Source organism: Botryllus schlosseri, chromosome 5 (genome assembly GCF_051294905.1).
Source record: "Botryllus schlosseri isolate E-star chromosome 5, Bs_hap1, whole genome shotgun sequence".
Classification (NCBI taxonomy): Eukaryota; Metazoa; Chordata; class Ascidiacea; order Stolidobranchia; family Styelidae; genus Botryllus; species Botryllus schlosseri.
This window is the reverse complement of record NC_137240.1, coordinates 16,954,168-16,978,203: the sequence shown is the minus strand read 5'-3', so window position 1 is coordinate 16,978,203 and position 24,036 is coordinate 16,954,168. Positions and strand designations below refer to the sequence as shown.

General features: G+C 39.3%; 1 protein-coding gene and 3 long non-coding RNA genes across 4 annotated transcripts in view; 1 reads left to right on the top strand and 3 right to left on the bottom strand.

The window, feature by feature from the left end:
- Positions 1-13,982: 13,982 nt before the first annotated feature.
- On the bottom strand, positions 13,983-15,959 carry LOC145439825 (uncharacterized). Its single transcript, XR_013915363.1, has 2 exons — positions 15,531-15,959; positions 13,983-15,295 (listed from the first exon to the last, which is right to left on the bottom strand). It is a non-coding gene; the product is annotated as an uncharacterized LOC145439825 (long non-coding RNA).
- A 2,542-nt stretch (positions 15,960-18,501) lies between these two features.
- On the bottom strand, positions 18,502-19,624 carry LOC145439828 (uncharacterized). Its single transcript, XR_013915366.1, has 2 exons — positions 19,289-19,624; positions 18,502-19,020 (listed from the first exon to the last, which is right to left on the bottom strand). It is a non-coding gene; the product is annotated as an uncharacterized LOC145439828 (long non-coding RNA).
- Positions 19,625-21,674: 2,050 nt separating this feature from the next.
- LOC145439826 (uncharacterized) lies at positions 21,675-22,435 on the top strand. The gene is made up of 2 exons (XR_013915364.1): positions 21,675-22,107; positions 22,264-22,435. It is a non-coding gene; the product is annotated as an uncharacterized LOC145439826 (long non-coding RNA).
- A 758-nt stretch (positions 22,436-23,193) lies between these two features.
- Positions 23,194-24,036, bottom strand: part of LOC145439822 (uncharacterized) — a 31,421-nt gene continuing 30,578 nt past the window's right edge. Inside the window, exon 15 of the mRNA XM_080317464.1 lies at positions 23,194-23,427. Within this exon, the coding sequence (XP_080173590.1) occupies positions 23,381-23,427 (47 nt within the window). The 3' untranslated portion in view covers positions 23,194-23,380. The remainder of the gene's footprint in view (positions 23,428-24,036) is intronic.

Genomic DNA, 24,036 nt, shown 5'->3' with positions numbered 1-24,036 from the left:
TAATAAATCGAAATTTCTGGACTTGACTCGCATAAATTATGCATTACTCGGAAGGATTGGTGATAAAAGGAAGTAACTTGGTTCCAAGCAACGTTGGTTCGGATTTCTTTTTTAATTTAACGGTCTCTCGAATATTGGCTGCCATCTGATCCGTTAGGTGGTGCTGCTGGGTAAAACCTAATATTCGTTTCAAAGTGTTCACGAAAGGAAGGGAATGTCACCTAGTCATCAAACATTTACAGCGTGAAAGAACAGACATATCAATATCAAAGGTGTTGGCCAACCAGCGACTTTCGTTTCTGGCTAGGTTTTATTGCCGCAGATCATTTTGGCACCGTACTTTGCCCAGCCGTATAATTGTTGGCCAGACCTTCATGTCTTCATGAGTCCCGGCGCGTAATGGGTTGGCCTCAAAATCCCCGTGTCTCATGGACCCGCAACTAATAGTTGCACAATCCTATACTAAAGCATCCAAACGGTCTGCGACGGTGCTTTCCATAGAAACCGAGGTCGGAAAATTATATCATGATATCAAACCAATTTGCGTAATTACTGTAATACAATTAAGGTCATCAGTTCATTTTCATGATGAAGATATATTGTGGTAACGATTTTTGCGTGTCTCGCTTATTGGCTATACTACCCAAAACAGTGACCTCGGATATGGACATTGGACAAACTATCCACAGAAAATCGCACTAAGCCCGTAGAATTATTTTGTGGCACTAAATTTAACAAATATTACCTACATATTATACGATAGCTTTGGTGCCATCGCGACCCAAAATTCTACCCTTCGCGACCCATTTTGTGTGGCGACCAATACTTCAAGAACCCCTGACTTTGAGTAATGAATAGTGGAGTGATGAGCTGATTTGAATTTATAATTATCCCCATTTCTGGTCGCACAGCTGCGTAACATTGTGGTGGACGTGATATGTCTAACTCAGCTTGTTTTTCAATATCAATAATATGTTTGAATGCATAGGCCTAAGGATCATGACGAATTGGAATCAAGACTATTGTTTCCATTGGCTTTGGTGGTTTTGGCCTTACACTGGTTTGTTAATGTTGATAGTTAATAGTCATAATATACAATTTAGTTTTGAAACACCTATGATATGTACCAAATCAACCAAACAAATCTTCTGATACAGCAATTACACAATGCACATGACTGACAGAGGGTCATTGATGATGAGACGATAGTGGTCACTGGTCATGGTCAATAGTGTCGCACGAGTGTACGCTAGCTGTTAGGTATACGGTCATTTTTAGGAGAATTCGTATTTTCACTACCTGAGCTGTAGGCCTATATGTGTGGATGAAGTACAGTGAACATTTGTTTTGGGGAGAATATTTTATGTTGTGGAAGTTGGTCATCGATAAAATTTCTCCTCTAAATGGAAAAGTGATGGCTACCTTTTTACGGCACAATCTTTGGTGGCGTTGCAAATATATTTAAAACGTTCACACTTTCATTTATGTGCCTTGGAGTCGACTTTTATCACAATGCACCAGCCAAGGCTGTGTCAACAAAAAGTGTTCGTGTGCCATCTAAAGATAGTACATTGAACGCTCTCGTATTCGAAATTTCATGCTGGTGACGCCATATTTTGTGATAAGATTGTTGATATACGATGTTCTTTTGAATTCTCTACTAGTTGCTGACGATTACCCCTGACGAGTGTCAGCCGAAAATACTCGGGTTCATTTCAATATGTATATACTATTCGATTGCATATATCATCGTTTGTTAAGGATCAGCAACTTTTGAAATAAAACCGCCAAGAAAATGCTTTGTTATCATTCGCATGCGATGCATCATGAACCACGAGACTTCTCACAGTTATTCGTTAAGTAAGTTGATCTTCGCCCGGAAATTGAGGAAAAGGAAATATCGTGAATTTGCAGACGGCAACCGACCCGTATTGATTCTTTAGCTTCGTGACTGCAGTATTCTTGCTATTGTGACGAGTTTAGATTACATAATCACAAATGCATTTAATTCATTGTACGAAAATCAGATGTGTTGAAATTCTAATCTAGAAAGCCAACCAGCATACTCTTATTGTCTGAACATTGAAGTGCTTTAGCTGTAGAGAAGTGGAATAACCGCAATGTTTGTTCGTTTGTTATGATATTCATGGTGTTTCGACTACATTGCTCAGATTACACTAGGCCCTATATTCTTTATTTGGTTTTATGATGCAATTATTATTCCAAATAAAGATAGATCCCGTACGCCAGCAAGATTTTCCACATTAGACAACTATGCATTCTTTATATCAATATATCAATTTCGTTGATGTCAATTATTGATATAAGGATTCTTATTGTGGGAAAAGCTCACAATAAAGTCGCCAAATATTCACAAACGCAAAGCTGAATAATGAATATTTTGAGCAAACTTTTCTAACGAAGCAAATAAATTATTTGAAAAGGGATCGTTTGCGAACGCGAACCGCCAACTTTCTGAGTTGCACATGCACACAGAACGCGAACCTCACGTTCACACCATCCCCACTGAAAACCCTTTTCAGCTACTGTGGATATCAGTTTTACAAGCAAGTCTTTTATCTGACGTGGCCGAGATTCCAATGCACAACTTAACCTTACCGAGAAGTCGGACGGTTACCACTACACGATATCTCGTTGTTTGGGTTTAATCTACTTCAAATTGTACAATTCCTGAACGTGAGAACTACTTTTAAAATTATGTCAAGTATAAATAAGCTTCTGGTTAGAATTACGTCACTTTCAACCGTTAAATCATCGAATCCATTCTGCCTGTGGCAAACGGTTAAGAATGAAAGAGCACTCACAATCCGTCCATTATTTTTATTCCGTTTCAGACATATAGAAAGTACAGAATTTGACATGCGTGTATATATATTATCGATGGCTGTGGCCTTAGTCAAACTTACTTCTATATATTATGATCATAGAACCTCTAGCGCCTGGAAATGGGATTACGCTCCAAGGTACAATAAAAATCTTTACAACATTTGAGCCCAGATTACGTTATATTCAATCGCATGAACTCTCGTTCGAGTTACTGTATGGCTTAACCCCGACTTGGTTCGGAATTCCCCGCCTCGGTATGACGAACTGTTATGCAGTGTGTGCAAAATAGTGCAAACTATTAGTTTCGTGCTCACGTATACCATATTATTTATATAATCGGCAGACCTGTCGTTACTCACGCTGCCAGTTGATTTCCTGACACATATTCACGCTCCTTCATTTAGAATTAGAGCGACATTTCATCTTTCGTTATATTCGTGTCGGAGGTCGCTCGTAACGAAAGACTCCCTGTTCTGGGCTGATCATATACTGGAGATTGCGAGACGGATCTCAAACTTGATTAATATACCGAAATGCAGGCTGTATTTGACAGCAAAACCGCCTTATTTGTACATGGCACGGTAAAACCAATAACTTGCTGTTTAATTACGCATAGCCTGTTCAATGTTCAGTATAGGGCCCGACCAGTATCGAATTTTCGAGCCGCTATACCGATAAAATCGATAACAAGCACCTTCGCTGATATATTTCCCGATATATTCGGACGATAACTCATAATTGTAATATATCGGAGCAAATATTTCAACAGTTATTCAGCCGTTGCTATGATTGGGCATGAAATAAACTAGAGAGGGGGCATCTGGACATCTTTAAGCAGAGGTGGTCAACATTAAATTACTTCTACTTCTTCAGAGTAGGCTACTCAAGTAGGTTTTGCCTACTCATACGAATTACACACATAGTTATCATCATACTTATACTTAACAGATTCTAGTTTCTTGAACGAATTATGCCTAGAATGCTTACTTTCTTATTTACTGGAAATAGCTGTTGCTTAGTGAATTCAAGTAGTAATTTACGGTTTTACTTCTACTTGAGTACCAGCGATCACTATATTGATCACCTCTGCCTGTAAGCTATAAGAAATAGATCAATATTTCCAAGTCTAACAGCCGCAGTTATAGTTCTAGAATCTCTACCACGATTTTGTGACGCCACGAAGATTTGCCGATCTATTATAATACCTCAAATGGCCGTATACCGATATTTCTGTCAAAGTGTGATATCGACTGGATAATGGATATTATCAACAGAACCCATATATCGGAAATGTTCGTGACGCCGTTGTATGGCAGTAGTGATTCTATAACTATATAACTGCAACTGCTGTGGGAATATCTGTGTATTTCTTATAGCTTACAGATGTCCGGGTGCAGCCTTTCCAGTCAAGCGTGACAATGACTGTAAACCTGTTCAAATAAATGCTCCGAATTTTTTGAAATGTTTTTGTGAATATCGGCTGAATATAGCGCGGTTCATCGTCATCAGGTAAACGGTGTCGATGGAATCTCTGTATCTTGCGTATGTCCGGATTGTTCGCGCTACACCGGTGTCACATCACTCACATGTGCGAGCAACCACTCATTCACTGATAGTACATTTCTCTGATCGTCCATTGTTACATCACAAATATATTGACTGCAAACGAAATTATCACAGATTACGTTGTCGTATGTATAGTAGTAGGCAGAGGTGGTCAAAGTAGCCAATAAAGCTACTCAAGTAGAAGTAGAAGAAGCGACGAAAAAATCTACTCAAGTTCGAGTAGAAGTACTTCTTCCATAAGCAACCTAAAACTACTTGAATTAGAAGTAGAATTGACTGGCTACTCAAGAAAGTGAGTAGTTGTGAAAATGATCGTAATTAATTCGCATGGATTGTCAAAAGCTGCAAATTGAGCTATGCGAAAGGTGCAGAGCTTGATTCGTATTGATGCATCCTAGGAGGTATCCAAATTTCAACAACATAAGCATTCGTCCGCATCATGGAATGAAAATGACAGTATTGATGTGGAAATGCGATACTAGTCCTCTGTTTACTCAAACAGCCCGTTTTAGAAAATATCATGGCATGGCCCCCTCACCCATATTATAAGGCCTGTAGTTTAATCGAAGAACAATACGGAGTAGTTGTATCGGATACAGTGTACGTACACACTTTGCGCGATTAGTAAACGATAATAAAAGATATGGTGGATCGTAAAAATGCCATGTTGTGTAGCTTTATTTCCTGAAATTGAAGGCATTACTACACTTGCTTTTATACTTCAACATGTATGTTCTCCAAACAAAATAACTGAAACCAATTAGAACTCAATGTCTGATAATGGGAATTGAAAGCAAAATATAAAGACAACTTTTAAAAGCAGAAAATGTATTTCATATCTTTAGTCTAGAAAGTTTCAAAGGTGGTATGCTAAAATAGGTCTAAAGTTTCATAAAGTCAGATTCCACTATTTCCGATTAGGACACGCCATGGACTGCTGGATTACGGTATGCTAAGGAAATGCTAGATTGCGAAACATCAGTTTCAAACATTGTGATGGGCTATATATATTGTGATGAAATATTTCATATGGGCGACAATGCAGTGAGTACGGAACGATGCAACCCGCTACCTAAATTATATTTACCAATACTTTCATGAAATTATATTGGTCAATCCATATCCACTGTGCGCGACGAAAATTCTGGGCTTTAATCAACTTTTATGAAAATTAAATGTTGATACTCCGTCAAAACAGTCCCGAAATTCCTCAGGCTATCTTCCTGATTTGAGGATTAAACTATTTCTACTAGGCAAACTGAAAATAGCGAAAAGTAAGTAAGTAGATCACAAAATATTATGAAGTAGATTTGCAATGACTCGCGATGACTCGTGACTCGAAGATAGTGACTTTTGATTCCACACTGGCTCATAGATATATGCTGATTTGGCAACTTTAGAACGCACAATACTGACAGCGTCATAACCAACATTTCACCGTGAAATACGTTAGGCCTACCGTGTTTAGCTTGTCGTCTCAAACATTTGATTACTTCGGTTGATTTATTTAGCCCTCATAATTTGATAAATTGTGCCTGTAATTAGGATGGTCGTAATCAAATGGTGTTTCAAATTGCAGCAACAATTTTTTTCGCTTTTTGCATTGATTTGGACATATTATTATGAATGAGTTGAGACCGAAGTAATGGATGATTTCCACCTAACTGCGCATGAAGGACGAATCTACAACACACTCATGAATCGTCTTTTTTTCAATTACAGCAGTGGAAGTTGGAGTTCTAATCTGAAATCACTATTGTGATCCGAACTAAGTCATTTCCGTTCTGAATTTCTTGGATGTTTGACAACCGAAACGTTTCAAAATAGGTTGACCTTGAGGACGGACTGTTGCGGCAACAATAAAATATTTATCAATATTTTTATCACGTTTCTGGATTCCTTGGCGGACCGCACTAAATGTTGTCAAGGACCGTAGTTCGCAAACCCCTGGGTGTAAGGTTCTGGTTCTAGTCACAGCCACTTCGCCGAGTGCATGCGATAGTAGCACGCTCGATATTTTACTATAAAAATGCTGTTCTGGTCTGTCACACTGGTTTCTTAACATGTTCGCAAATTTGGCATATATATATTGAATTGTGCAAAAACTATCAGTAATCACGATATAACTTTAAATTACATTGGTTTTATTCCTACAATAAGCAATATAATGAATGTGAGTGACTCATGAACAGCTGCACCGTGGACTGATTCTTAAATTGTGACGGAACAGGGCGAAGATTTGTCTTGATTCAATCATTCAGCACTCTATACCAGGGGTGGGCAAACTTTTCAGCTCGCGCGCCGCATTCAACATCTCAATCCATTTGCGGGCCGCACTATATAAAATTGTGATTATAAACCAAAACGCATATTGGTATTTGATTATGGTGAGGACATGGAGATAATATAAATGCTTATTTAAAACAAAAAAAAACATTGCTTTAATGATATCGTACACGCATCTGAAATAGTGGCAAGATTTCCTAGGCTGGCCGACCTCAATAACCAATTTGTCAAAACTATAGAGATGAAAGTCGGTTGTCCCGATTCTTAGAACAGCAGTATTGAAATTTAAATCTGTGAGCAGCGATCTGTTCATAGATTTACGAATTCCACTTTGGGTTTAGTTCCAAGATACACAATGCTGGCAGCATTATAACCATGTTAGCTTCAAACACACTTCTACTACACTTCTACGTATATAGAGAACGAATCTACCTACGACACGCACGAATCGTTTTTTATAAGCACGTCACTGAAATAATTAGAACTGGGGCAGCCAATCTGAAATCAAACTCGTGATCCGATTTATGTCAATCTCGATTAGGATTTTTGTGATGTTTAGCAGTTGAAACCTTACAAATTGCGTGGGCCTTGATATCTGGTTGTTGCGTCCGAAATTAAACATAAAAAATAATATAGGAAGTATTTACCTTAGAACAGTGGTTCTCAAACTTTTAAAGACACGCCCACCTCTTATGATGGTGAAAGATTTCGCGCCCCCCTTATCGTCATATCACAAAAGGCAGCCAGGATGCTACCAAACCAACCGGATAGTTTGATGGCAATGGAGGTTACGACTGTGGATGAGCGATTTTTGAATATGAAATTCAGACTAAATACAGAGCAACTAATATGAATTGGATGTAAATGGCGCGAAGCGGCAGAAAAAATTTCCATCGAGATCAGCTTCGCGCCCCCTTCACATGCTTGCACGCATAGGCGCTGAACTCCGGTATGCTAGGTATGCCGCGCATACCTAGGAATTTTGTTGGGTATGCGGCAGTTGCAATTCCGTAAGTCGAATTTTATCAGTGTTGTGCGCGGCCACGGCCAATTAACGAGAAGCGTGTTTCCAATTAGCGAGAACAGTTTGTGCACAATGTAACGCAACGCGATCTCGCGCTGAGATGATTCCGAAGTCATTAAGCCCATTTACATGGTCAAGTCGTCTTGGAGTGACGTCACGAGACGGCTTGCCAAAGTAATCGAGTTTACATGGTCATGTTTATCGCAGCTCGAGTGATACACAGCACTTTGGGATTCAGCTCGGGGACATGCTACGGCAGTTGATATATCCAGAAATACGTCAACACAATTCTAGAATGACCAAATACACCGTGTATATATTCTTTCTTATAGTGAGTTGTGCAAGTTATATTGTTGGCTGTACTCGCTTCATAAGTCGTGACGCTGAACAAATAAGACCACGTGCATATTATAAAAGCAGTAACATGTACTGATAGAGCTTTCATTTTAACCCAGTTGAAATACGTGCCGGTTTCGTGAAATATGAACATAAAATGTTGGTATGTTGCTGCAGTCCGGATTCGTTTTCAAGTACCGGTACTGTTCAAGTCGTCTCCAAGCGACTCTGCGGAACGGATTGAGCTCAAGACGGATTGAAGCCGTCTGCCTTTTTCTCTTTTTCAAAAACGAGAGAGTCGGATTGACGAGTCAGCTTCGAAGCTGACCCAAACGGCCATGTAAATGGGCTTATTGATTGCCGTGCGCTCTGCAATCGTCGCTGGCCTGATTTATCGCGCCTCCATCAAGCCTCGTTCCGCTGGCTAGGAGAATCGCGTCTTGAATAGGCCCAGTGAGCACTATACCGTCGCTGGCCTGCACACGATACCATCGTTGGCCTACACAATTGTGTGTGCAATAGGCCTGTTACGAAATATATCATTACTAGCCTAACGATCGCGTCACGTGCCTAGAATGCTTTGGCTCTCTATTGTGATTAAAGATTGACATCGCGAAACTGAATGACATCGAATATCCGCAAGCATGTTCGACGCGTGCGTACGCCGTACATGCGTAGGCTACTTGATTTCCGCTAATACTTAAACATAACCATCAGAAGACGTGTCTCAAGGTTTGAGTTACTAAAGATGTCAATTTCTATGGGCGAAATGTGGCGATTGTCATCTCCTGCTGTGTCGGAATATGATATCTGATGCGCCGGCCGGAACTATCGCGTTTTCTGAGATTGTGATGTCAGACTGGCTCAGACATTGAACATGAACGCAATTGATTAAAATTCATACTGATCGTGAACAGACAGCGGCGTAATTGATTTTGATTAACGCTAATACTAAAACAGTACGATCAGAAAATTGTCTTGCAGGCTCTTGATATCGAATCTTCTGACTCCCCTGAAATCAGAGTGACTAATGAATGGAGTCCAGCACGCACAGACTTTCCATTTGTGAGAATAGCCGTCGACCGTCGCCACAAATGCGTATTCGTTTGTTCTCGAGGCGAGTGATTGAAATCTCCTGATTGTCGGCGCTCGTGTTGGCGAATATGTTGCGGGAGATTGCGAGCTCGCTAGTTGACTGCATGCATATTCGGACTCGCTGATAATCCTATAGTAGCGTGATGTGTCGTCGTAGTGTCGAGAATTACTTGCGAGTCCATTACACAAGGATGCTGATCCGATCGATGTATTATCGAAATTGGTGCATGCACTTGACCATAATAAGCTGATGCTACCTTCGTAAATTTGAAATGAATTCAATCAATTCAGCAAGCGGCCGGCTGCGCGCCTGCTTAATACTATCGTAATTTGGTCACCATACATAAGTGACAGGTGATATTGAACGCTCATTTGTCAATTATGACGCACTGTGACGTCAACCCTCTGTGACGTCATCGATCCCGCATACCTAGGGAAAATTAGAGTTCAGCGCCTATGCTTGCACGCCACCAGTTTTGAGAACCACTGCCTTAGAATTATCATGGTGAAATATATTACGAAAAAGTTTAATCAATTCCCTGCATTAATTCGATTTTTAGTTCTCATATTATCAATATTTTTAATAAGTTTCTTTTGACTCTCGCGGGCCGCACAGAACGGTATTGCGGGCCGTAGTTTGCCCAACCCTGCTCCATACCCTTTAGGTCAGACACAACTTCGTAGAAATTTCAGGACAGACACAATCACGGAATGAAATAAAATGAAAGCAAATTTACCTTGCTAAGCCGCGATGTGACGCATTCACCACCTGAAACTTCATTCTCGTTTTACAGGCGATCAAAATCTGCGCTCAATAGACCTCGTTGATTGATTGAATGGGTGGATACAAAACTCAATGAATGAAATGACTTGACTTGAACGGAACTATCAGCTTTGATTGATTGGTTGGTTATGAAACTCATTGTTTCATTGATTGATTGGTTAGTTGGTTACTTATTGCTGAATAACAATGAAACAATGAGTTTTCTAACCAACTAACCCAGACCTTGTCATTGTGCGGCCCGCGAAAAGTTCCTCGGAATTTAGACCATAAAATCTATTTGATAACGTTAATGCTTGGTCTCTAAAACTATCGGCAGAAGGCAGTAGGGCTTATAAACTGAACCGGAAATGCATTTACTTTGAAGTCTAGTTTACGTATGTACCGTGATTACGTAACCTACGTACGTCGTATAATCCAGATTCAAAATAATGCCAATATAGCAAAGCATACCGCAGGAATTAAAGTTACAAGCAATTTTCCTTCTAAGCTGCGCACGTGCGCAAATGCGCAGTGCTGACGCGGTCTCTGCGCACAGAAAATCTAAGTTGCGCACAAAATTCCGAAGTGATGACCTTTTATTCTAGTCGTTACGCACTGCTGTTCAGGGGTCTGCGCTGTGAGTTAGTGAGTGTGTGCAAACTCGTCAAAAATTAGAGGGAACATTGGTTACAAGTCACTGTTTTTATATTCAAGTTAAAATCTTTGTTGATATTGTTACAATATAGGAATTAAAAAGTATGTGCTTTAAACTGTTATGTCATATTTTTCTAAATTGTAATTCGTAAAGTAATGCAATCAGTGATTAAAGGCAATACTCTCTCAAAAACGATGTTATGTCACCCAATGAAAGGTGCGGCTGAAGACCGGCATTGCAACAAAATTTGGAGCACTAAATAATTGTTTACTGAAGTCAGCCGTGACCCGGTGTTTTTAGTTTATGAGCTTGGAGCAGGTCTCCGTATAAGGAATATAATTAGAGTCGACATTATGAGAAAAGTCATGGAGTGAAATAAATAAAGCGGACCTGTTAGCAGAGCTAGCAAATCAGCAAGGTTATTTAACCAACCAAAACCACTATGTAATACACTGCTTTCAATTTAGAAATTAAACCGCACGCCACAGAATATAGTCTAACGCAGTGCTTTTCAACCTTTTTGAGCTCCATTCGCACTTTTTTTTGAAAAATAATTTCATTCGCACCAGTCAGCCGAAATTTAGTAAACGAAAAGAAAATGAAGAAACTTATCACTTTTGTATGCGAAGAGCTTCTTGGAGGTACAGAGCTTCATTATTTTGCATTCAGCGTATCGTATTATTGACTAATCAAGCACTAAAATCACTGCAGTAGAAAAATCACAGATATCGCACTCCCGTTGTTCTCAAGAAGTTCGTTGCATTTCCGGGGGTATCGTGCAGTGATTTCCTTGGAAGCTTAAAGGGCGAACCAAAGAACAATATTCACTCGCAACCATATCACTTTGCCACTCAATCCACATGTTACGTCATCGCGATGTGAATGTGTTTGCATTTAGAACGCACAAAATAGTGAAACTGCACTTGAATCGTAGAATCAATGTTGCGACTAGCACCTTTGGTTCATTTTTCTGACAACATTCGAAAAGATGCTTCGCGTACTAAGGTATGTTAGATAGGGTTACCATACGTCCTCCTTTAGGAGGATTTGTCCTCCTTTTTCGGGTTTTTGAAAAAGTCTTCCGATGACGCCTAAATGTCCTCCTTTTTGAGATTTTGTCCTCTTTTTTAGGACTTTTGGTCAAATTTATAGCAAAATTCGACTGAGATGCCGTAAATCAGCTCCGGTGGGTATTTCGGGAGCTGAGCGAAAGCTGACAGTTTCTTTTTGTTATTTTAGTCAACCGACTACGAAGTGGTAAAAATTTACCACTTTTTCAGGATTTTCCACTGATATTCTGTGTTAGAAAATTTTGAAATGGTGTCGTCCTTTCCCGATTCCAAAATATGGCAACCCTAATGTTAGACCAGGGGCGGGCAACATACGGCCCGCGGGCCGGATCCGGCCCTCGGACAGTTTCTCGTTTTATATGATAATGTGGCCCGCGGCCCAAGTCTGCCGAAATTCCCCACTTATACTTGCTTAACGTCAATAAGTATTAGTGACTGTATGTTATTATATACGTGTGTGCGCTGCGTGCGTTCGTCGAAGCGAGACTTGCAATATTGGCATTAACGATGTACTCAAACCCAATGAATTAATATATTGGTTAATTTGGGGTACCGGGCTTAACGAATGCCTTGAAATCTTGATTAAGGATTGCACCGTGTGTTAAATGATCATTGATCAGAGAGAAGCAGACATGGCGGCGGCTGTATGACAATGCTGTTCTCAAATCCACATTGTCTTAGTCACTTATCGGCGAGAAATGACTTTGAAGTGACATTACTGTCGTTAAAATACATTAATTAAATACGATTTATTTCTTGTATATGAGGATAAATGGGCGAATATTGTATCGATTCAGCAATCCGGCCCGCCAAGTACTTAATTTTCCTATATCCGGCCCGCCGACTGGAGAAGTTGCCGCCCCTATGTTAGACGATTGGATGGTACGCTGGGCGTTAAAATCAGGAATGCATTGCTATACAAACCCACATAATCCGAGTAATTGATGACTGTTGTTTATAGATAAGCTTAGGCTTTATTCACTTCTATGCAGTACACAAATCAACATATCTTTCAATAACAACGTTCGGGATCCTTGTGTTGTCAAGGCCAACACTTTCACCATCTTGAATAATTATCACTCACATAAGATTCATGACTAACACACAGTTATATCGGCCCGGGTAGTCAACGGCGGGATGGCTCTTAGGTCAATCGTACAATATTGGAAAACTGACTGAAATAATGCCAAATTATCTCTACTTTCCCAAATATCCTTATACATAAAGACTAATAAGGTTCAACAGTCTAATTAAGCTTAAATTAGGCTGCATAAGAAATATCGTAAGATTTATACGGCTTGGTGGATTTGATTTTGCTCTGCAGAGGGTGCTCACTGCTCATCTGCTCAAGCTAAACCGGTAGAGTTCGGAGTATTACAAAGTTTGTAGTACAAAGGCGGTACGAACACGAACTATAGGCAAACTTTTCCCATGGATCGGCAAGCTTAGTGGAATCACCAATATGTTATATATAGGCCTATGCCTTTACGATCTAGACTTGGCCTGAGATCATCAGTCCAAGAACAGGAAAGCGTGTCTAAGCCTAAATTGTGGAGTTTGCATTACAAACAGGCCTTGGCACTGGTCTCTCTGGCCTCTAATCCTTGGTTAGGTACACGAGTAAACAACACTTGTTATAGATCTAATGTGCTAATTGTTATAGTTGAAGAAACGCTAAATTTTGCTGTTAACCAACATGAATGCGGGCCAAAATTCCAATATTTTGCATTCAAATATGCCAAATGTCAACACTGGCATCAGCTATTATTACCTACTACACTCATACAAGGCCCGTTTACAATATCCATACACGGTGGATGTTTCCGAGCAAGTGAGCAACTGATACCGTTTCAACTCCTTCTCTTTTCCATGCAGTGATGTAATCCTCTCGTGCGGAAATATTATCTCAAACTTTGCATTATACACGCATCGGGAACGTTCCTCACTTGTGAACTAGAAAAGCCTAGCTACCAACAAGTTTTTAGAATTGCTTCCAAACGACAAAATTTACGGGCTCACTGTACTTATATCGTGTTTATTTGAATTATTCCACGTCGGAAAATGTGAGAAACATGGACAATTTTCATTCGCACTCATCCGGATTTTTCATTCGCACTATTCGCACCACGCTTGCCGTTCGCACTCATCCGGATTTTTTATTCGCACCATTCGCACCACGCTCGTCATTCGCACTGAAATTTTTTTCATTCGCACTAGTGCGAACCGTCACACAGGTTGAAAAGCACTGGTCTAACGTATTTTCTGCTTCACATTTGACCCGCCGATAAAATTAATTATCCACCCCTGAACTATATTGAGCAGACTTGGACAGCTAGAAAATTTTCTGTGTTTCCAAATTATATTAGAATTAGAATTATGGCTACACAGTTTATTTCGAATTCGATTAGAATTAGATTCTCTAAATCAGCAAAAACTTGGACATTGATTCAAGGTCAGTTCACATCAAATAATAGCTCATTATACTCATAATCATGAGAATAGAAAATGCCTGTACTATACATGTTTGCATAGGTGTATGGGAGGAAAAACTTTTAAGGATGCGAAATTTTTTTTCGTCGAAATAGACAGTGAGCCACAAAAGTATAAATAAAGCACTTAATAGTGTAGATGACGCACTGGGATGTACTTTACACATATTTAGGACAAACTGCAATCAAGTGAAAGCAAATATATCCCATCACTGAAACGAAATCCGAAATTAATCTAGGCTCGGATATTTATGGGCAGTATTACCATTTCAAAATAAGTATTTGTCTCTGCCATGATGCACACCAAATCGGCCTACTTCAATGATGTGCTCAATATTGACAGTATTTGTTATTTCTCATTAAAGGTAAAATCCCGCCTTATTGATAAGCCGTGTCTGACCCATAGTCGACCTGAGATATGTTTTTAGTCTTTTTTATCTTGAAAATGCACTTTTAGCAGTGCAGTCCGCATTTTTCCATCGCTGAAAGACGAGTCTTGGACTTTGCATGATTAACCAATTTATGAGTCATTTTCCATTGTGAATACTTGAATCTATCCTTCGATTTGTTGAATTTCAGGCATTGACAGTGTTCCATAGTCTTGTCATTTTCATTACAAGGTAACCAGGGATGAGTTTTGAAGAGTTGGATTGGAATCTTCTGTTTCTTTTCCATCGCCATATTTCTTTGGGTTGTAGCGTTGTAAAATAGGTTGACGAGGCTCAATGTTGTTGTCAGCACATTTTTTGAGATCATTGCTCAGTGCCGGATCAATATTTGACATTGCAATGGTTTCAAAATTCGTAACAGATGACGAAGCATCGTCACTGGACGCTATAACACTCGTTTCTGGCACTGACTGAAGAAAGAGACACTTGCAAAACAATCGCTGTCACAGTAGTTATATCATGAGCAGGAGTTTCCCTGTGTTTGTGCACTGTCATTAGGTACCAGTACTGACTGGTGTGAAACTGTGAATGTTCCATTCAAAGTGGCGAAGAAATGGGTGTAAATGTTAACTTTCTTTGTTCAAGGTTCTCTTCACTTGGCAGACTTTATATGCTCTTCTTTGCAGGATGCAGCATGCAGATATGGATTGACGGCAGTCTTGCATGTCAGTTAATGTCCGAAAACTTCTCTTTCGATGCTTGTCCAATGGATTACCTGGGCAAAATTCAAAACTGTTCCTGAATTTTTAGTAATCTAATTACGCAACTTTTTGCTATTCCTCAAGTTAGCGAGCAACTGACCCGCACTTTCATGGTGAACAATGCAACAATACGGTATACCTGTTAGGCGAAAACGACAAGAACTAGATAGGAATCCAAACTTTCGATACTGCCTATCAATGTTAAGATATTTTCTTGAAAAATCTCAATTTAAAAAATATACAACCTACCTGCTTTCTGCATGAATTTCCGATTCCAACGAATTCCCAAGAGCGCGATACTTTTATCCTCCCTCAGCCAACACGATAGACAACAACATTTTTCAATGACATGAATACTGCGGCAGAGAGAGCTAGTTATGGCGGGAGCAAAATAACCAAACACAAATTCTGTTGAATTAGTGTGCGATGAACCATAGCTGAAATAATGCTTGCGATATTCGATTGCCCTTTCCAAGATATGATATGACGATGTTACTTCACTTTTATTATCTTTAGGAAGTAACCCTTGGTTTATGCGACTATTTTCTCTGTTAGTCGTTGTGATATCCGGATTAATGACTGAATATGTTCGTTCACCTATGACCTCAAATGTTTTGTTCCAACCCAGTGACCATTGACGAGTCTACTGCGTCTAGCTTGTGTCGTTCTTGGCGATGAGTGACCGCGCGGCTGATAATCGCAATTTACGCGTATTGATAGGACATATTCAAAGTGATAGTTGGACATCGTGTCGGACCTAGAATTGTTTGAATTTACTTTTATATCAACGTTTATGATCATTGGAGTATATGAAAACCAGATTGGTCCTCGGGAAACTGTCCGGGGTATTGCTAAATGAACTTTGAAAATGGTACATAGGCGCGGCTGATAATGGCAATTTACGCGTATTGAGAGGCCTAATTCAAAGTGATAGTTGGACATCGTGTCGGACCTAAAATATTTTGAATTTACTTTTATATCAACGTTTATGATCATTGGAGTATTTGAAAACCAGGTTGGTCCTCGGGAAACTGTCCGGGGTATTGCTAAATGAACTTTGAAAATGGTAAATAGGCGCGGCTGATAATCGCAATTTACGCGTATTGAGAGGCCTAATTCAAAGTGATAGTTGGACATCGTGTCGGACCTAGAATTGTTTGAATTTACTTTTATATCAACGTTTATGATAATTGGAGTATATTAAAACCAGATTGGTCCTCGGGAAACTGTCCGGGGTATTGCTAAATTAACTTTGAAAATGGTACATAGGCGCGGCTGATAATGGCAATTTACGCGTATTGAGAGGCCTAATTCAAAGTGATAGTTGGACATCGTGTCGGACCTAAAATTGTTTGAATTTACTTTTATATCAACGTTTATGATCATTGGAGTATTTGAAAACCAGATTAGTCCTCGGGAAACTGTCCGGGGTATTGCTAAATGAACTTTGAAAATGGTACATAGGCGCGGCTGATAATGGCAATTTACGCGTATTGAGAGGCCTAATTCAAAGTGATAGTTGGACATCGTGTCGGACCTAAAATTGTTTGAATTTACTTTTATATCAACGTTTATGATCATTGGAGTATTTGAAAACCAGATTGGTCCTCGGGAAACTGTCCGGGGTATTGCTAAATGAACTTTGAAAATGGTACATAGGCGCGGCTGATAATCGCAATTTACGCGTATTGAGAGGCCTAATTCAAAGTGATAGTTGGACATCGTGTCGGACCTAGAATTGTTTGAATTTACTTTTATATCAATGTTTATGATCATTGGAGTATATTAAAACCAGATTGGTCCTCGGCAAACTGTCCGGGGTATTACTAAATGAACTTTGAAAATGGTACATAGGCGCGGCTGATAATGGCAATTTACGCGTATTGATAGGCCAAAATCAAAGTGATAGTTGGACATCGTGTCGGACCTAGAATTGTTTGAATTTACTTTTATATCAACGTTTATGATCATTGGAGTATATTAAAACAAGATTGGTCCTCGGGAAACTGTCCGGTGTATTGCTAAATGAACTTTGAAAATGGTACATAGGCGCGGCTGGTAATCGCAATTTACGCGTATTGATAGGCCAACTTCAAAGTGATAGTTGGACATCGTGTCGTACCTAAAAATGTCTTTGTTTACTTTTATCTTAAAGTATATAATTAGATGAGTATATTAGAATCAGAGTGGTCCTTGGAAAACGGTCCTGGATGATTTTATTTGAAATTGGAAAAACATGTAGACGCGCTACTCATCAGCGCAATTCATACACGACTTTTTTATCGATGTGTATTTGATTCCTGTTGACTTAAAACGACAGTGCTAGTTTATTAAGCTATATCTTAATCGATAAACTACTTATAATAGTCCTACTATTGTAGATTTAGCACATTTTGTATTTTCATGTTTATGGTGACTCATTTTTTATTTCCGTTTATATGAAAATCGTGCTACGATGATAGCAGTAAAAATAGTTATAAAGCAATAAGAAATTCAGCATTTTAAAACTTATTGATTTGCAAGAAAATGTAGGTACAGTAATTATTTCATAGAAAAATGCAGGTTAAGTACCGGTAACGTACCTTATTGTATTGTTATACGTAGTGCTGACCAATTCTAGTACCTGAGTGATTCTATTCGTAATAAAATAAGTATTAGATTGCAAGTCTAGCTCTAGTGTCAATCATTATTATCTCATCGCAAGTCTAGTGTCAATCATTATTATCTCATAACAGTTCGCATGGTTTAGAAAGCTTCAAATATTATTATTTTATTCCATAGAAGAAGATGCGGAAAATATAAACTTCACGGCCTAAGAATGGAACATCGATGACATAGCGGACTTTGATACGGTCATAATATGCTGAAACTAGGATCTACGTAAGTGGAGAAGATGTCTAGAGAGTGGAAAGCCATCCATGCCAGTTCCAGACTAATCTGGTGAAGGATTGCCCAATGTCCACCGATGACATGGCGGACAATGATACGTGCAAAATATGCTGAAACCAGGATCAAAAATATGTGGAAAACATTTCTAAAGAGAGGAACGGCCAACCGTGCGAGCTCCAGGCTAATTTGACAGAAGATCGCCCCATCTCCACCGATGACAGCGGACAGTGATACTGTCGTGATATGCGGAAACCAAGATCTTAAATATGTGGAAACCATTTCTAAAGAGAGGAAAGGCCATCCATGCGAGTTCCAGGCTAATCTGGTGTAGGATTGCCCAATCTCGACCGATGACAGCAGACAGTGATACTGTCGTAATATGCAGAAACCAAGATCATAAATATGTGGAAACAATTTCTAAAGAGAGGAAAAGCTAACCAAGCTAATATGGCGGAAGATTGTAGAAAGTCCATCTATTACATAGCGGATATACGGATGCGGTCATAATATGCTGAAACCTGAATCGAAATAAGTGGATAATGGAAACTTTGATGCTCTGTTCATACGTTTGTCATGGTGCCGTTAATTCCATAAAGGGCACACCAAGAGTATTGCCTTGAAAAAATATACCTGTTTCCTTAAATATATACCTACTCCATGTATATTGTACAACAATTTTCTGTCAATGCTATTGTAATTTAGTAAGGAAACAGATTAGAGTACTCTTTTGAAATTATCGTTTAACTAAAATAATCAATTCACAAAAAAATCCCAGTATTTGGATATCCGAAACATTTGGGGATGAGGCGCATCCCTCTCATACGCTGGTGCATGTTTGACTCGTTTCCCACTGTACTGGCTGTGAGCAGAGTTGGTCAGTAACGAAGTACTTCTACTTTTTGAAGTACTTGAAGTAGATTTTGCCTGCTCGCACTACTTATTAAGTAGTTTTGATTTAAGACTACTTCTACTTGACAGTTTTCAGTTTTTTAGGCTAAAATAGGCTTAGAATACATACTTACTTACTTACTTGTCAACCGCCACTCCTACTTCTACTTGAGTAGAAATTTCGGCATTAATTCTACTTCTACTTGAGTAGCGATGGTGACTACTTTGACCACCTCTGGCTGTGAGTGCATAAGTGATGCAGGCTGAATTTATACCAGTGGTCGGGAACCTATGGCTCGCAAGCCATATATGGCTCTTTTGGGTATAACATATGGCTCTTCGGTAAATTAGTAATTTTGTACCTTATTTATCAATATTGCAGCAACTTGTTAGTAAATTTTAATGACAGTGATAATAATTATTTTCGTGGCAGCGTAAACATGTCTTTGAGAGGTCAAGACAGAGGGGTATCCAGGGTAAGAGGCTCGCACCTCCATCTTTTCCAAATCCCCAAATTTAAATTGCTGTCGCACCGGCGACCGACGCCAAGGGCGAATTCGATCTACTAACTACGCGCGCCTAGAAATCTTGGATTGACGAAAAAGAATATCAGACAAGGCGACACTTGTAGGACAATGCAGTTTTTAAATACACAATGTCTTCCTGGCCTTCACCAAGAAATAAAATGCCTTGGAATGACATTCACATTTACAAATTCAAATTAAAAACATCGTCATACCTTTTTTTTTCTTGATCGAGGCAGAATGCTTCGCGGACCAGGTGGGGGCCGCGGACAATATGGTGGACAAAACTCTTCGTTTTAAAACAGTCGATTAATCAAAAATACGTCTTACGTCACAATGAAGTGTAAGCTATCGAATGAAGTTTATTATTGTGTCGTGATAGAGCTCAGTGGGTGATACCATGCGTCTCCAACTGGGCTGTAAGCAATGTTCACTCTAATTTCTGACGAGTCTGCACACACTCATCAATTCACTGCGCAGACCCTTGGACAACAGTGCGTAACGACTAAAAAACGGTCATCACGTCGGATTTTTTGTGCGCAATTTAGATTTTCTGTGCGCAGAGACCGCGCATTTGCGCAGCTTAGAGGGAACATTGGCTGTAAGGTGTTTGAAATCAAACGAATATGTCGTCAATGCAGTGCGGAGCAGTTCCGCCAAGTTCCGGCGCCATTCCATTCCTGTCAATCACCATAAACGACATATACTAATAATTAATCAGTGTGACACCTGACAATATTTGTCATCCTGGTATATTTATTTATGATTTCAGCGGCTTTTACTGACCAGAAGTACGCTACCGGGGGCCGGAAGAACTATTGTCACGAGCTATCCAGTTTACTACTTAGCACTCTGCGAGTGTTAGTCGCATTAAAGAGACGATATGATCACTCGATTCATTTATTTATGAAGTATTTTTCCGTTACCATTGAAACCAAAATCGCGATGACAAGTTATTGTGGAGATTGCAAAAATGCACAAGTACGCCTAGGCATACGAAAGGTTCAGTAAATGCTAAACACAGCACTCGAATGCAACATAAAATTCAGTTGGTACATTTATCTGGAAGAAATGCACTGTGAACTGAAAGCAGAAGGCTAGAGAGCAGGGGTGTTCAACGTTTTGGCTATTCACGGCTGCATTTCGTATACATCGCATAGGCATGGTGTTGACGTAGCGAACCAGCGAGAATCAAGGGCGAAAATTTATCAAGGAATGAATAATTTCAGCTACATGGGTTTTCCCCAATATTGAATTGGAATCGCTCTGTGACGGCCGCTGGTTGAACAGTTGAACCCCCCCCTGTTGCAGAGTGATCTTAGGTATACCAATATATATCGTTTCCGGATACAAAATTGCAAACAAAAGTCACGGAACACAAATATTTCGTAACATTGGATTTTCCCAGACGTTTTGAAATAGAGAGACGCTCAATTGTTTCGTTAAAATCGATCACATGGTGGCAATATGAAAACATGCCACGATGGGCTGGTTGGACTTACATAACTACATTTGGCACGGTCCATAGTAGAAATCAATGGGCTGTTATCAGTCTTGTTACAGAGAATTGACAAGTCACAACGAATTCATGGTTCTTGTTACAGAGAATTGACAAGTCACAACGAATTCATGGTAACAGCATGCATAGGACGATTGGAGGGATCGATATATCTATCGACTTCGGCTACTAATGTTACAAGTTGGATCAAGGAAGCACAAAAGTTATGCGTAAAACATTTTGAAATTGAAGCGGAACAACCTAATTTTGCGAGCATGAGTTATTGCTACATTATAGAAAATTAAAAACAGGTATATCGATGGGAAATTCCGTGAAAACCAGGAATAAATGGTTGATAGCACGCATGTTCTACCAATCAGCTGATCTGAAATACGGTAACATAGAACTAAATCAGTGGATACTTCCATACTTTTCCCGACCTTTGGGTTATGGGGAATTCAGGGCTTTCTGGTGGGGAAAGAACGCACTTGCAAAATAATTACATACAGTATATACAGATGTGTTGAGCACGAAACTGCGATTACGGTTACAAGTTCACTGCTCTAGACGATATGACATATCACTCTGGTGAACTTGAAGTTTGATAAAACGTAGTGAATAAAGTTTAAAAAATGCGATCATAGTTATCTCGACCTCGGATTCACGTTTGGTCAAATAAATTCATATCAACAACAGCCACCGTCGTTGATTTTCCTTCCACGGGTGTTCACTATAAATTCTTAGACGTCTTAACTTGCACCAATATCAAGTCGTTACTATACAAAATATTGCCAATTTCTATTGGAGGGGGCCTTCCTAAGGATTGAATAGAGGGGTTTTAGGTTGGGGGAAAGAAGTGGAATTAATCCAAAGTGGGGAATCAAGAAAAGTTGGGAACCACTGAACTAGAGTGGAATATTGCATGTGAATACGAGCTATTGCATCATTGAAAAGATAAGAAAGGCATATTGATAGGAAATTATGTTAAAACAGGAATATACAGTTGATTGCACAGCATATTCCACCTGTCAGCTGATCTGAAATAACATACAAACAAAACTCAGTCAACTTAAAAGCGTCCATAGCAATCGTCATCTTGACTTACTGCTACATTAGAACAATTAATACAGGCAAATTAATGAAAAAGCAGCAAAAATAGTTCATCGCACGGCAAATTCGAAAGATCAGCTGATCTGAAATAGCATAGAAACTAAGCCAGTGGTTCTCAACCGCCGGTCCGTGACCATTTCACAGTCGGTCAGCCGAAAATATCAGAATTTGTTTTATCTCATTTCTAAATTGGAAGAAGTTGGACGGTTGTCTATAATTTAGGAAATAAAACTTCAAATTTTAAATTGATTTATTGGTTTGGAGTGTGTTTGCTGTTGTGATTAGTAGTTCATGGCCTACTTTGTCCGTTTGTCACAATGGTGCAAGTGTTTCACAAAAGTGCACGATAAAAAGTAGCCTACACAACTCGTTTCGGACAACTTAGCCTATATGTAAAAGCTACACGGATACTTTCATACAAATTTCTTTAAATTCCGACAGTGCAATTATGCGACACTTGGCAGTCGAAGTTATCGCAAACAGAGAAGTCGCATTTCTTTCAAGGGATACCGACCAATCAAAATCAAGTTAGTGGTCTTTGACACGGCTACGCGAGCTTCGCCTTGCAGAAACTTAAACTGATGCATATACAAATATCTAGTATCAAAAAGGCAGCATTGAATGTAGTTTCCGACATTACATTCGAGTTTCCTACATATGTCGCATTTAAATTTAGGGTTACTTTTGATTTTTGAAGTTTCACAGGCCCTTAACGTATGTTTCGAAGTCTAGTACGCGAAGTCAAACCACTGAACTATAAACAAAGTTCGCAGCGATGCTTCAAAATCGGTTATGCTACAATACAGAAGTTACATCATCAATAAAAAAGAAGAAAAAATGCAGGGAACACTTCGGTTGAATATCTCAAACGTCAACTACTTTTGCCCATTACCGTGTAGATAATAGCCATACATATTGATGCTAACACACACAAGCTACTGTATCAAGGAAAACCTTAGTTATCTAGAGTTTAACATGGAATAGCAACAATGACATTCCAATATTCACGAACCATTGCTTAACAACGTAAATTGGAAAATGGTAACACAAATCACCGGTATAACCAAAAATGCAAGTCAACATTCTCGAATTCAAGTTAATTGTCAGCATGATTTATTCAATAACATAATTAAATGACTGTAGTCATTCAGCGTGTAATTTCTGGTGATCCGATTCGCGATACGTATTCTTCATTCTCTCAATATGGCATAGACATCATCATCAGCTGAGGCTGAGGCTGTAATGTATCCAAAATCAGCTATCTTGTTTAGATTTTTTACCAGTTTTACCGGGGAGTTGGCAAATTTGATTAGGAATTGAGACTGCGTTGACTCAGTAACACAAAAACTGCGCCATATATAGTAGAAGAGTACGTAACTACGCATCTTTTTATTTTTGGAATCCGGACCCGATCCAGTCCGACAAAACGGAATCCTGATTAAATTCCGACCGTGTTTCTGTCTTTAAAGTTAAAATCTCGATCCTGAAGAATCCAAGGAAAGTTCATCAGTAGCAAAGTACTCCTACTTTTTACATTACTTTTAATTATGTATTGCCGACTTGCGTTATTTACTCAAGTGCTTACATTTTTGGACTGCTTCCACCACAACTTAACTAATACTTACTATTGACACTTTGAACTTCGTACTGAAGTGTATTTTGCCTATTTGCATCATTTTCACTTTTACTTAGGTCGTTGATATTTCTCTAACTATGCCTAGGCAAGGCATTGCGGCTATCAGTGTTGGGATGACTCGAGTCAGCTTATTCGGATGACTTGACTTGACACGAGTTACCTTGCAAAAATGACGTGACTCGGTGTATCGGAAATGTGGATTGACTCGTG